Consider the following 15,190-nt stretch of genomic DNA (forward strand, 5'->3'; position numbering starts at 1 on the left):
AGCAGTATGACGAAGAAAGGCATTAACTACGACTGCTCGTTGCTTTTTACGCCAGTTCAAAACATGTGCCTTGTGAAGCTCGCAAAAGTTCATTTGCTTTCCGATCCCTTTCGAACAGATCGGATCATTTCAACTGTGCGCAGCAGTACCGAGATGCTTTCTTCTCACCGTGCGATATATGTCGCAGTTCATAAACCGGCAACTGGGATCAATGGCTTTTGCATTGCCTGTGTAGTGCGTTTGCATCGTATAGTGTTCTACCGTTATTGTAAAATAAAAGTCAGCTTTGCTTTCCCCCCAGAGCAAAAGAAGTATCAGTGGCCAATCAGAACTGTTGGTGCATTACACCTCTGCTGCCTTTTCGTAATTATATTACCTGACAGCCATCTGCGTCACCGCCGCAATTAGGAATCGAAGTTTTATGCCATGTCCGGTTTAGGAAGGATCATGCAGATATTTGTGTGCTTTAAGTGGAAACCTGAACTGCCAGAGTTGCTGCCAAGGCTATCAATGAAGCGCAGGGGGTAGCAAATATGGTCTTATTCACTCGAGCGACGTGTGTTGCGATTCCTGACCACAGCCATTTCGTCTTGAAGACCCCGCCTTCCAAGGAATGGTGTCCGCGAGCCATGGTCTCGCACGGCCCAGTCGGCATAAGTGACACCGGCTTATTCCGGACCAAACCAACTCTTTCAAAGGCGCACAACGGGGAACGTAGCGGCGGAGCAAAGCATGCGATTAACGCTCTCAAGAGCGCAATGTTCGGATTACAACAAAACGGGCGGTAACAACTGAGCGCAGCAGAATAAAGCACACTACCTTACTGCCGTTAAGCTTAACCACGGTTAGGGCTGCCCGTGTAAATAGGGTATAAGGTGCGTATGGTTCAAGCCACATTGACCGCAGCCATGTTTTAGGCTTTTGAAAATGGTCCTGCTGTCAGACAGGCAGGAGCTTATTGGTTTACGTTTTTTTATGGCAGCTCCACCATACTTTTTGTCTTTCGAGTGACGCATTCAGTTGAGCCACTTTGTCGTCAGGGATGTTTCGAGTTGGTGTACCATACATGCCATGGTGACGGGACAAGAAGTGGAGTCTCACGTTATAACCTTTCGCCACAGACACCGTTTAGCAGCAGATTAAACACAGCACCTTGTCTCGCGATTCAGGGAAGAAAAAGGACTCTTCCCATCGAGGCTGAGATCTCATCTTCAACTTTTCGCTTCGTCGACGCCTTCGACAGGGGCATTGCGGCATTAAACTTCCGCAGCAAAAGACCCGTGTCCTTTATAGAAGTAGATGTCGCACAGGTGAAGCACAAGTTAGAACGGGCTATCGCCTTGTGGAATTTAGCATGCTGACGCACCCTAATATAGCTGTCTAAAGGGCGTCACAAGGGGCGAGAAGAGACAGGAAAAAGTGATTTCAAGGACTGCCTAAAAAAGCGAGTGCGGCGTGCAGCATGCGAAGTTTAAGATCCTGAAGCGGCAAGTTTGCTATGAAGCATGAAACTAGTACTTCGGAAAAAGAGGCCTACTCCTCAACCCAAACTACGCCTTTGTGAAAACGCTTGCATGGCTCTGCAAATATTCCTGCTCATTGAATGCGCTGAAGGAAACAAGCAAACGTTTGGGCTAGATAAAGTTTGTCTTCATGCTCCGTGCACTAACACTCGCTAGGAATTCCTGATCCCCGTTTGCTACAATTGGTAGACGATGACCTCCACCAGCTGAACGTGCAGGCCTTCATACTTGTAGCGTTTCTCATCTCGGAGGTCCTGGTATTTGTAGTCACAATTTTGCTGCTACAGAAGCTACTAAACATGAGAAAACACAGGTAAGGATAACAGCGGGGTTTCGGCAAAGTGGGAGGACAAAGCTTTCATATGACTGCTGGCAGCCAGGAAGTCCATGGCTCAAGGCGTAAGATATAAATGGCAGATGGACATCCTTTGTCCTCCTTTTGGTGAGCCAGTCAGAACACGGGAATGGCTGCAGGCATCAACAAGCCACGCAGGCCTTTATGCGTGCTTTGTGTGCAAAGCTAGGCGAGCCTTCAGAGTCTTCAGATCGCTCGTTAGTTGCCCGTTTCTTCTTCGGAAGGCGGTTTCACCGAATGAACAAAATGGCACTGTTGCTGAAGCCCAGCGGGAGGTGAGTATGCGGCTGAATTCACAGATTACCTGTGCTCTTGGGTGCTGGGAAGTGCATCTTCCATGCCTTATGATGTGTTAACAGTAGAACACCTATATCTCAAAAATCTGTTCCCCCGTCCGTATGAAACATCAGTTGGAAGGTAGCTAAGTGGAAAGCGGGAAAACCCTCTCCACTTTCAGAGGAGAAGGAAGGCAAAAAGAAGAGAGAATGGGAGGTGATGGGTGACGGGTGGGGGAGAAAGAGAGGGGGTACAGCGTGTTACACTCTGATTGCCGGATTGGATCGGCACAGTCGAGCGATAGTAGGGCTTGTCACGTGGTGATTGACGGAATGGAACATGGAACCGCTAGAATGGTCTGAACCCCTCAGTGGGAGCGGCTGCTCCATCCGTGGGACACAACTAATGCGAACCGATACACTGTAGCAATAATCACGAGAAAGTTCTTACATTTAATTGGGCGAGCGGACACCCCGGACTGTGGCATGTCCGAGACTGTGGAGCATGTGCTAGTAGTTTGTCCGGTATATGCGCTCTAGACTAGCGTTGGCTCCTTCCTTGAAGAGTAGACAGCAGGCTCTGAGGACTTACCGCTAGGCGCTTGGCCGCAGCGTTGGCAAGCAGCCCCGGCAATGCAGGCGTTTTCGCGTTTTTTGAGTGACACGGGCCTCGACTCGTGATTATGATGCCATCAAATGGTTATGATGCCATACTCTCATCTCCCTTCTCACCACATCGTCACCCATCGCGACCCTCTTCTCCTCCTAATTCCCTTCCCTAGTGCAGAGTAACAGGCCAGATCTCAATCTTTCTGGCCGACCTCTCTGCCTTCGTTTCATTAAATTTATCGCACTGAACGTCTGTACTTATGAACAAAATGGCACTGTTGCTGAAGCCCAGCGGGAGGTGAGTATGCGGCTGAATTCACAGATTACCTGTGCTCATGGGTGCTGGGAAGTGCATCTTCCATGCCTTATGATGTGTTAACAGTAGAACACCTATATCTCAAAAATCTGTTCCCCCGTCCGTATGAAACATCAGTACTTTCGCCCTGTACGAGACAAAAGTTAATGAGCGATTCACAGCCAGGGATCAAGGCAAAGTTGAAAGTTAATCATCGCCATCAGCCCGACCACGCCCACTGCAGGGCAAAAGTGTTATCCATGCCATCATCATCATCAGCCTGACTACACCCACTTACAATTACACAGCGCAAAGACAAACACGGACAAGCGCTTTGTGGTGTTTCCTTACCTCTCCGTGTTTGTCTTTGGGCTGTACAATTGTAAGCATGATTTACCAACACGCTCAGCAAGTGGTGCTACCCGCACTGCAGTACAAAGGCGTGTCTCATATCTCTCCGAACAGTCCTGTCCTCTGCCAGCTGTGGCCTCCTATCCCGCAATCTTCTTAATTTCATCCGGCCACCTAATTTTATGCCGCCCTCTGCTGCGCTTGCCTTCTCTTGGAATCCACTCCGTTGCCCTAAGGACCAGCGGTTGTCTTGCCTTCGCATCAGGTGCGCTGCCCAAGCCCATTTCTTCCTCTTAATTTCGACTAGGATGTCATTAACCCACGTTTGTTACCTCACCCACTCTGCCCGCTTCCGGTCTCTGCACGTTGCACCTATCATTTTTCTTTCCATGGCTCGCTGCGTTGTCCTTAACTTAAGCTGAACCCTTTTTCCTTAGCCTCCACGTTTTTGCCCCGTAGGTGGCTACCGCCAAGATACAGCTGTTGTACACTTTCCTCTTGAGGGATATTGGTAAACTGTCATTCATGATCTGAGAGAACCTTTCATATGCGCATCCACCCCATTCTTATCCTTCTAGTTATTTCCCTCCCATGATCCGGATCAGCGGTCACTACCTGCCCTAAGTAGACGTATTCCTTTACCACTTCTAGCTCCTCGCTACCAGTTGTAAACTGCTGTTCCCTTGTTAGGCTGTTTAACATTACTTTGGTCGCAGTTGCTATACGGCGGTCCTGTTTATGAGACATTTCTGGCCCACAGGGCCTGCGTAGAGCAGGGCGGCCTCCCACGAGTTACGAGTTGGGGAAGAGAAGGGGGGTATGGCCTTGTTTTTCCGGCAGGCCCGTAGCATGTCGTAGAGATCAGCAATTTCTGAGCTGTGTCGACATTCTGTATGGTTCGCGATGGGAAATGGAGTTCTTTGTCTTTCCTTCTCTCAAAAGCTATCCTAGGCTCCACCCTATTGATTTACGTTCCATTAGTTTAAGCGGATTGCACTTTATGGCAGGTGTTAGGGGCCGCGTTAAGGTTTTTGTCTGTCGTTGTTGTTGTTGCCTATAAAATCTCTTCTTCTTCTTCTTCTTCTCCTCAAGTAATATGGCACATACCCACGTGGGGGGGATTTTCCAAGGTATAGAGTAGAATGCCAATGAAGCATTTGCGCGGGGAAGGAAACGTCAGAAGACTGAATCAAGATAAAAAAAATTGGGAAAAATAAAATGAATTCAAGAGGTATGAGTCATCCGGAATAGAATCAATGTAGCCTTTTTTGGACATGCGAAAGAATTTTGTATATAGCTAACAAGATAATCGATTAGTTGCACTTATGTAATCGTGAAGGTAGCCGCATACACTGCTTAACGGGAATCCCTTGGCACTCGCACCGAACGATAGAAGAACTGTAAGAGACGGATGCAGTCCTAGTCTCGAAAGAGGAACCTCCAGATATTGCTTTCTCTGAACCGCGAACCGCCGGCAAGAGAGGAGAAAATGATCGATTGATTCAACTTGCCCACATGATACACAAAGGTTTGTCGCAGCGAACCCGCACCTGCATAAGTACAAGTTTAAGTGAGGGATTCTACATCGCAGAAGCGTCATGGACACTTCACAAAGCCTTGACTTACACCACCGGATATTCCATGGGTACTTTAGGTGTTGTAAGTCCACGGTATTGAGCAACGGATCACTCAAGGTGGCTGAAATATGTTGGAACCGCTGGAAACGTGAAGCTGCTAACAGAATGAGGTGAGGGACGGGATATATTACAGGTGCGCTGAGAGCTGACCTTGCCAATAAATCAGCCACCTCGTTAAAATAGACGCCTGAATGCCCAGGTACCCGGACCAAACGGATCTCGCGCACTGTGCTTGGAACAAAAAACCTAAGTGAACGAGTCAAGAAAGATTTTTCCGAATTTTGGAGAGAGACAATAACTGAAAGGCAGTCTGTAAGAATAAGAACCCGTGCGACATGTCTGGGAATTTTGAGAAGAGCCAAACCAATGGCCAAAAACTCTGCGAAGAATATAGGAGTATAATCAGGGATACGAACGGAGTAGCTCCAAGCTAGATCCTGCGAATATATGCCAATCGCCGCCTTCTTACAGCTGCCGGAGGCATCAGTGGAGAGAACAGTATGATGTGGAAAATTCTGTAGGTGTTCAGAAAGAAGACCATTTAGGGTATGTGCGGGCATATGCTTCGCATGGGACGGGAAAATAAAGTCGTAATAGAAGACGGGATCAGCCTGCGTGTCAGCAACTCGTTGCAAGGAGATCAGATCAACCTGAAGCGGAGCTAACAGATTCTGCGTGAACCTAACTTGCGGAAGCTGATAACGTGGCCAGTGATTAGTCAAAAAAAGGTGTGGTTGGGATACAAAAATTGGAATACTAACGCCTGGGGCCGGGTCAAAAGACTTGAGGAAAGTACGCACTGTTAGAAGTTGGAAGCGGGAATAGAGGTTGGGGATACGGGCTTCCAGATAAAGGACAGCGTTGGAAGCTTCTTCTTCTTCTTCTTCTCCTCAAGTAATATGGCACATACCCACGTGGGGGGGATTGGCCAAGGTATAGAGTAGAATGCCAATAAGCATTTGCGCGGGGAAGGAAACGTCAGAAGACTGAATCAAGATAAAAAAAAGGAAAAATAAAATAAATTCAAGAGGTATGAGTCATCCGGAATAGAATCAATGTAGCCTTTTTTGGACATGCGAAAGAATTTTGTATATAGCTAACAAGATAATCGATTAGTTGCACTTATGTAATCGTGAAGGTAGCCGCATACACTGCTTAACGGGAATCTCTTGGCACTCGCACCGAACGATAGAAGAAATGTAAGAAACAGATGCAGTCCTAGTCTCGAAAGAGGAACCTCCAGATATTGCTTTCTCTGAACCGCGAACCGCCGGCAAGAGAGGAGAAAATGATCGATTGATTCAACTTGATCTCGCTGCTTTTCTTCTTCGTTGAGTCTCCGACAAGCCCACATTTAAGCGGCTGCCGACGGAAACCCGCGTGACCCGAGAGGAGATCGAGGAAGCAGAAAACGAAGACTTCGGAGCTGTGCGCCATTGACATTCCAAGGTTTGCAGTTATCGGCCGAACAGCAACAACCGCGGTGAAACATGAGTAAGTTCTTCAATCCAGCCAGCTCTTTTCAAACGGTGCTTTTTGAGCAGGGATATTGTGCGAATACGTTGGTGCACGAAGGAAGAAGCGGCAAAAATACCAGCTCTGCCATCGAAACCCTGAGCCTAGCCCCGTGTTCAAACCCTGCATCCAGATTAACCCAGTCTGTTTGCACGCGTTCTTACGCTGAGCTCGCTTAACGTTGTGTGACATTCATCCCACACGGCAAAACGCGAGCGCATAACGTTGTTGCAAAGCGTGTGACATTCATCCCATGCGGCAATACGTCACCTGAGATTTCTAACTTTGCGGAAACCTAACGCACGCGATCAGCGCCATTCTTACTTTGTTCTTTCGCTATATTTCAGCGGATGCTTCGCAAATCGCTATCCTGGCTCGTAAGTATTTGCCGACGCCGGGAGTGGCTTTTATTCACCGTCATTAATTAGATGCCTGCACCTAGTGCAATGCGGCAGAATCGCTACGTCTGTTGCAAAGCATGCCAGAATTTTAGGCTCAATACACGTATGCCATACATGGCACAGGGCATACTTAAACGGGGGCCCAGTTAAACGCTTCTCCTTGGGTGTTTAACGCCTCAAACACTTCTGACCGGTCTATATCAATGTACACTTCTTACTATTTTTTAAGTGGTGGCATGGTTGGAATTAAAAGGGAAGATTAGTTTTCTTCATACTCCATGTTTGCGATCGAGTCCAACGTTATAGTACACGGCGTATCTCGCTTGTTGTGTTTCCTAGGCCAACCGTGACCCACTCCACCATCAGAATGCATTTTGTCCCTGCTTTGCGCATCCAAATTAAATTCCTTCTCTTTCAGAGTCTGCGTTTTCTGTCAGCGACGGGAGGCCTTCGCGTCGGGGTGAGCGCCTGCGCATTCTGAATTTTATTGGATATAGCACCCTGAAGTGACTCAGGCTACGAGGGGACGCCGTAGTGAAGGGCTGCGGATAATATCGACCGCCTGAGGTTCTTTTCACGTGCGCTGACATAGCACAGTACACGGGCCTCTAGCATTTCGCCTCCATCGAAACGCGACCGCCACGGCTAGGATCGAACCCGCGTCTTTCGGGTCAGCAGCCGAGCACCATAACCAGTGAGCCACCGCGGCGGCTGTGTATTATGCATTTTAAGGAGCCCCTTAAAATAAGAAAGGTGTTTTATTTTCAACCGGCAGAGTAATACGCTGAAGCCACGGCTTCGGCGTTTTCTAGTTCCTTTGTCGGTCCATCGGCTAATGATAAGCTAATGGGGAGAACGCGCGCCTGTCCGTATACATGCTTGATGGGAGTGGACGTATTCTTCGGAATTGATCATTCTGGCTCGTTTAAGCCACTTGTATTTTTAAGAGAGTTCGCCAAAGCTTCGTGACAAAATTGCTCCCTTATTCAGCTTACTATTTCGACTAATTACAGGAGCAAAGTAAGTACCGAAAAGAACATGCCGTACCAACGTTGTGCTGACACATGGCGCATCGTGGGTAATGAGGCAAGTGCCATTGGACTCACGCTTTCTTTTTTCCTCAGTTCCAAGCGTACGTGGCTTCACTATGTCAAGTTTGGGACAGCAATCTTTATCGGCACTTTTCTGGTCGCCGGTGGCCTCTTCGTGATCATCCGGCAAGTAACAGGTAAGAAATCTACGCCAAAATGCCAGCCAGTGCTCGGATTAAATTCGCCAGCCATCTTAAATGCTTCATGTCGCGTAAACGTCATGAGACGATCAAGGGATACTGCAAACAGTATTCAATGAACACTTGGCAGTTACATGGCTGGGAGCACAACCGTGTCAGCCAACTACACGGCTAATTGGCTTATGACGACGTGACCTAAGTTCTAGTTGCCAGCACCACACTGCAGTCTATAGTTTCCAGCACTATACTACGCAGTGCAAAACACCAAACTCGCCAAAAGAAAATTCCAAAGTTCACACCAGGCACAGAACACACACTAAGTCACACACCAGGCTAAATGCCTGCCGGAGACTTCTGATGTCTCGCTGGACAACGACGCATTGAACTTTTCTGCCCGGCGTCTCTTGCAGTGCTGCAACCTGGTGTGAGGCTTGTTGTCGAACCCCTCATTGGACCGTTCTGTAGCGCAGCCACACAGCTACAGAGGGGAAGTTTACCACCTATCTATAATCTTCGTAGCTAAAGGAAAGTTTGTCCTGGTCCGAAATGGAGTCCCGACTTACTTGTCCAGGGCAGTCGGTCTACCAGCTGAGATGACCAGGTCAGCTGGCACAAAGTAGTACGGCACTGGAGCCTACGCTGGTGCCGTTAAATGAGGAGGGATACTTCAGCGCCATCTTATCTAGGGCTTTTGCTATCTTGTAGCCTTCTTGGTTTATGAAATGTGCTCGTTGGTCTCTGTGTTTCCCTTGCTTCGCTCTCTTGCACAGGCAGGCATGCCACAAGGCCACGCGCGGGTACCTACAAGCCCGTCGTGAGTGTTGGGGCAAAGGTCCACCACCACGCCTTCAACGACGACGACGACGATGGTGAGAAGGGCTGGTTACGCTTTGCCGTTCTCGGGGCGTGCTTGCCAAGTTGCCGCGTTTGGCTCCATCAGTATTCGGTGAGCGACGATATCCGTTCATCCGTGCGCCTTTGGCTTCGTTGCCCGACAGAGCGCGGTTACCCTGCGATCAGGAACCCGAGTTCCGATTGGTAGAGCGCAGCAATTTGAAGTAATTACAGTCCGGATAAATAATTATTTGCACATGCTTGACTTTCTTTCCTACTTGGTGCACCGCCAGTAATTTCTCCAAGGGCAGTGTTGACAGTGTGAGTCGGAAAGGGAAAATTTGTGAAGATGCACGATAATTTGTAATTAGACGCATAGCGATCGTGTCCATATTTTTGGTAGCTTTTTCGCATACTCTCATGTGTCACGCAGGGTAACGTAAAAATGTGTAAGGGACGGATCCCTGAGCACATTTCCGTGCGCACAGTCAGACTCACGGATTCTTGGCTACGCCCGTGACCATCGCGGCTCGATCAGGACAAAGCTCAATCATATATTAGCAGCTCCTGAAGGCAGTGACCTTGTATATAAATAAGTACGCCACCGTGCTGCAAAGGCTGTGACACCTCGTAGTTGCTGTAAAACATCAAAATCGAAGCAAACATGAAACAGTGGTTGTGCAGCAACATTGTTTGACACAGGCGACGAAAGTACGACCGCAGCTGCTTATATCGCAGAGCTGCTACCGCGCTCAGCAGCTGCTTTGATCACTAATGTATTCACGTCGTCAGTAACTGGACACGTGTGTGTGGGAGAGATATTCAAAAAATTCGTTGGAGGCACTTAGATATCTCTTAACTGCGAGAATAATAATATTAATAATAATTGTTTTTTGGGGAAAGGAAATGGCGCAGTATCTGTCTCATATATCGTTGGACACCTGAACCGCGCCGTAAGGGATGGGATAAAGGAGGGAATGAAAGAAGAAAGGAAGAAGAGGTGCCGTAGTGGAGGGCTCCGGAATAATTTCGACCACCTGGGGATCTTTAACGTGCACTGACATCGCTTCGCACAGAACACGGGCGCTTTAGCGTTTTTCCTCCATAAAAACACAGCCGCCGCGGTCGGGTTCGAACCCGAGAAGGCGAAAGAGGTTTGCGACTCATAACCTTAAGGTCACATGACCACGTGACATCACAAGGTCGCGTAGCCTAGGTGACGATGTAACGGACGGATGGTCATCGCTAGTATGAGCCATTAAAGGCTATCACCTTAAAAAAACTTGAACCCTTCCGATCGCCTTGCCGTAATATTTGGGACACACTTCCTAAACAACGATGTAACCCGCCGTGGTGGCTCAGCGGCTAGGGCGCTCGGCTACTGAGCCGGAGTTACCGGTTCAATACCGGCTGTCGCGGCCCACTTTTTAGTTGTGACCAGTCACAAAAGGCGCCCATGTACTATGCGATGCCAACTCTCGTTAAAGATCCCCAGGCGGACTAAACTAATCCGGAGCATTCCACTACGGCGTCCCTCGTAGCCTGACTGGCCTCAGGACGTTGAACCCCATGTACCATACCAAGCAACAGTTTGCCATCTAGGTCGCCCAGCATGCGCCGCAACGGCGTTGGAATCGACTGGGCTTGTTTTATTAATGCTTAAGCATTGCTTGCCTCATGCGTGGCGTGTACAGAAAGTGCCCGCACTTCTTTTCCACGAAGTAACTCGGGAAAGCTCGGGTAAGTTGAGAGGACTGTCGCGCCAGCTGCGTGAGAGGTTGCTCGGGAAGAGCACCATGGGTCGCACAATCCCTACGGGTGGCTGTGACAGGAACAGCCACCCGCCAGTCCAGTGGCGCAGCCATGCAACACTGCACTGGTAATGGTACGCGGACTCGATCGCCGCTATCTATGAATGTTAAGTAGAGCATGACCAATTCTGCATAATGGGCATTCACCCATGGTGCTCCGAATGGTGTGCGGTTTGGTGACCAACGCGAACAGACATAATCAACCACAAACGCACCAACGTAAACAACAGCAGTGCACAATGCCTTCGCACTCATAGCACGTAAGGAGTCTTGAGTGTCCCCGGTGGTTTTTTCATAATCTTTCCTTCCTTGTCCTTTTTTTTTTGCACATTACTAAAAGTAGGAAGAATGGAACAACAGCAGGGGACACACAAGCTCCGCTTTAAGGGCATGACGCGATAGCGCTAATTGGATAATGCCCATTTATGCAGAATTGCTAATTCTCGGCTTTGCATTCATAGATCGCTGGGAGTCCTCATACTGCTCTTGGCGCAGTGGAGCAGCGGTTAAAGGGAAAGTGAAATGGTTTTTTGAGAATTCGAGGTTATTCAAGAATTCGAATCTATGAAGCTTCTAGGTAAAGCATGCAAAGTGGCTTTGCGCTAGCATTTAAAATGGTGACGTAATCACCGCTTAATACCGTGATGATGTTCAGGCCTCTCCTCACTACGTTGGAGGAGTGCGCAGAAAATCGTGGTGACGTCATTGTTGCCGAAATTTCAGTGATCCGCTGCATTCATTTACATGTTGCCGTGCATCTTCCGATGCCCCCAAACAATGCTTCGTGAGCTTCACTTTCGACGGTATTTGTTTTATTCCTTGAAACAAAAGCTTCTTCGCTCGGAACTTAGCGCTGTCGTACGTGACGTCATCATTGCGGCCTCTGCTGGTCGCTGTGCTCTGTAGCGAAGCCTCAACGCCGACGCCGCTTTAGCCGGCGATTACGTCACCAGATGCTAGCGCAAAAAGATTTCGCATGAGTTTTACGCATTCGGCTCGTTTAAACTAATCGAATTCTAAACCTCTTCAGTTGCCCCTTAAGCGGTGAGCCACTGCTCTACGATGGCAGGTGTTGTCACCAGTGGGGCTTGTGAGACCTAGGTTGCTCTTGCCGAGCAACCTCTCGCGAGCAATCTAACTGCCACCGAGCACGGTGGTCAGTTTGCTCACAATCCTGTAAGCAGGTTTGATGACGTCAGAAGGTCACGTGATCTAGTAAGCAATCTATATTGCCGAAGTGACTGGTTCCTCCGGCCGCTCCGTCTGCGAGGCTTCAAACTGTCGGCGCCGGCGGCGCCGGACAAGTTTTTCGACGGGGGGGTACTAACTCTTTGGCGTTAAATTTAAAAGAAAGGGCAGATGGCACTGATCGTTTAATAGCGGATGTTCAGAACTGGCCTCGAGCTGCACCAGTGAGGTATCCCGATAGTGGCCAAGATATTGCCGATACAAATAGGCTAGAGGCCGGTGAGAATGGGTGGCGAAGGCGCAATAAGCGCCGCCGGCTGCCCTTTACGCGCATGCGCTAGGTGCCGTCCACTCACCCGGCAATCAGCGGCAGCGGTTCTCGAAGCGCGGCGGTCACGCGCTCCTAATTTCCCTCAAAGTAATAAACAACCTGTACGTATACACGTTAGGGACGTTAGCTCTACTGCGAAAGGTGTATTTGGGGGTTCAGGATGAATTTCGACCACCTGGGATTCCTTAACTTGTGATGACATCACACAGCACATGTTCGTCTTTGCATTACGCCTGCGTCTAAATGCGACCCATAAGCCAGGATTCTGTAATCATGAGAAGTGTAACAGTTGCTATTACCCAACTATAGTTTTAACATGACGTCACGGGCGCCATCTTTGGGTGCAAGAGAGAAAACTTTGTCCCAGCGCAGTGGGGAGTGGCCTCTTCAGCACTCCTGCCACTACCATTCGTCCCTTCTCAGCTCAAGCCCGAACAGCGAACAGTCCACCGCCCTTGGTAAGGAGACGAAGCACCACCTCCCCTTTCCTGCCTAGTCAATCAATCAACCAATCAATCAACTTTATTCAGCATTTTTTTGTCCTGAAGAAGAGAAAAAAAAATGCTAGGGTAGGAGCAAAAAGCCACAAACTCAGTAGCTTGACGAGGCTCCCACCCCTAATTGACAAGGCCAACAGACTGTCACGTTATTACATATATATATATATACAAACACACATACACAAATATATATATATATATATATATATATATATATATATATATATATATATATATATATATATATATATATATATATATATATATATATGTGTGTAAGTACAGTATTACGACAAACGCGACTGTTCGTTTTAAAGGTTTATTGTGCCAACAGTTTCGGGAATGGTATTCCCTTCGTCAGGGCAGGCTTACAATGAAACAGTCTTGTCAATATAAGGACACAAAGCGGGCGAGGATGTATAAACTCCGCCCTCAAAGCAAACTTGAAAGTGAGGGCAAGGGGCCGTATAATGGACCGCGCGGCAGCTCTCACAGGGGCAGTGGCCAAATTAAACACAGAAAAAACACAGAGCAAAACGGGGAGGTGGAAATAGTAAAGGAGTAGAAAAGACAACGAGTTTGAACAGCGATAGAAAAGGGAAAGGGGCGTTAAAACCGGCTCTCGGCGCACCGGGAGGCCGCAGTCCCCCCCTTCTCTACGACACCCCGAGAAGGGGGGGACTGCGGCCTCCCGGTGCGCCGAGAGCCGGTTTTAACGCCCCTTTCCCTTTTCTATCGCTGTTCAAACTCGTTGTCTTTTCTACTCCTTTACTATTTCCACCTCCCCGTTTTGCTCTGTGTTTTTTCTGTGTTTAATTTGGCCACTGCCCCTGTGAGAGCTGCCGCGCGGTCCATTATACGGCCCCTTGCCCTCACTTTCAAGTTTGCTTTGAGGGCGGAGTTTATACATCCTCGCCCGCTTTGTGTCCTTATATTGACAACACTGTTTCATTGTAAGCCTGCCCTGACGAAGGGAATACCATTCCCGAAACTGTTGGCACAATAAACCTTTAAAACGAACAGTCGCGTTTGTCGTAATACTGTACTTACACTTGTAAACTGGCGCATTGGAACCCCTACAGAATACAATATATATATATATATATATATATATATATATATATATATATATATATATATATATATATATATATATATATATATATATATATGCAGGACTTAGAACCAGCGAAAAAAAAAGTATGCAATGGAATGTGCAGTAAGACAGGTGCTATATCTGAAATAGTTTTGATGTGAGAAATGAACATGTATCTGTGTTAACTCGTCGCAGACTATTTATACATATGAAGATTACAATTCAACGCACAGAAAATGAAAGAAACATATCTAGTAGGAAAACAAAAAAAATCGCGTCAACAGCTCCAAAGGGTCAAATATAATCGGGTGTACACAAGTTCACATAATAGAAGCAGGAAAATAGACGATGATAAAAAGATACAATACATCCGCAATACAAAAGCAGTTTGTGTCGGAGAAACATAATTAAACTCATATGTCTTCAAGAATAAGGTATTTCTGCCACTTGTATTTGCTAAGGTTATGTATATCTATATTTTTATTTTGTAGGAAATTCAAATATGTAGGCATGTGGTACTGCAGCATGTGCCGACCCTGATTAGTGCGGGAAGAAGGTATAGACCAGTGTACTCTGTTTCTGAATATGTAGGGCACTTCTAAAGGTCGATGTAAATTACATAAGTTGAGGAAAGTTTCGTTGTTAGTTTGAACACTGTATTTGTACTTCATAATGAGGTTAAGTTTATGTATGTGGTGTATGGGGAGTACATTAAACGAAGCAAAAAGTTCTCTTGTATGGGCGTCATATGAGGCATTTGCTACATGACGAATTGCTTTCTTTTGTAATAGCATCAATTTGGTAAGGTTGGATTGAGTTGTGTCCGTCCATACAAGACTGCAGTAGTTAATATGGGGAGCGAAAATTGAATTATAAAGGATTAACTTAATTTTAGTCGGAAGCATCGTTCTAAACTTACACAGTACGCCACAAGCTCTTGCCAGGTTTCCCGCCACGCGTTCCACGTGGGCATTCCAGTTTAGATGTTGATTGAACGTCACACCCAATGTTTTTATTTCTTTAACGACTTTTATTTGTTCGGAACCGAGTTTTATGTCGATATCCCGACTGATAACCTTTTGTACAGGAGTAAATAATATGGCTCTTGTTTTAGCAACGTTAATTTGTAAACTATTTATTTGAGTCCATTGAGAGAATTTTTCAAGTGTAACATTTGCGAAATCAGTGAGTTCTTCAATACTGGCTGACTGGAAAAAAATGCTTGTGTCGTCTGCATA

General features: G+C 47.3%; 1 protein-coding gene and 1 long non-coding RNA gene across 2 annotated transcripts in view; both read left to right on the forward strand.

Annotated features, from left to right (window-relative positions):
- The first annotated feature begins 6,446 nt into the window (after positions 1 to 6,446).
- On the forward strand, positions 6,447 to 7,422 carry LOC144103876 (uncharacterized). Its single transcript, XR_013308351.1, has 3 exons — positions 6,447 to 6,539; positions 6,908 to 6,937; positions 7,380 to 7,422. It is a non-coding gene; the product is annotated as an uncharacterized LOC144103876 (long non-coding RNA).
- Positions 7,423 to 7,999: 577 nt separating this feature from the next.
- Positions 8,000 to 15,190, forward strand: part of LOC144125029 (uncharacterized) — a 34,822-nt gene continuing 27,631 nt past the window's right edge. The window contains exons 1-2 of the mRNA XM_077658067.1: positions 8,000 to 8,189; positions 8,963 to 9,061. Of these exons, the coding sequence (XP_077514193.1) occupies positions 8,000 to 8,189; positions 8,963 to 9,061 (289 nt within the window). The remainder of the gene's footprint in view (positions 8,190 to 8,962; positions 9,062 to 15,190) is intronic.

Source organism: Amblyomma americanum, chromosome 1 (genome assembly GCF_052857255.1).
Source record: "Amblyomma americanum isolate KBUSLIRL-KWMA chromosome 1, ASM5285725v1, whole genome shotgun sequence".
In the NCBI taxonomy this organism is placed as follows: Eukaryota; Metazoa; Arthropoda; class Arachnida; order Ixodida; family Ixodidae; genus Amblyomma; species Amblyomma americanum.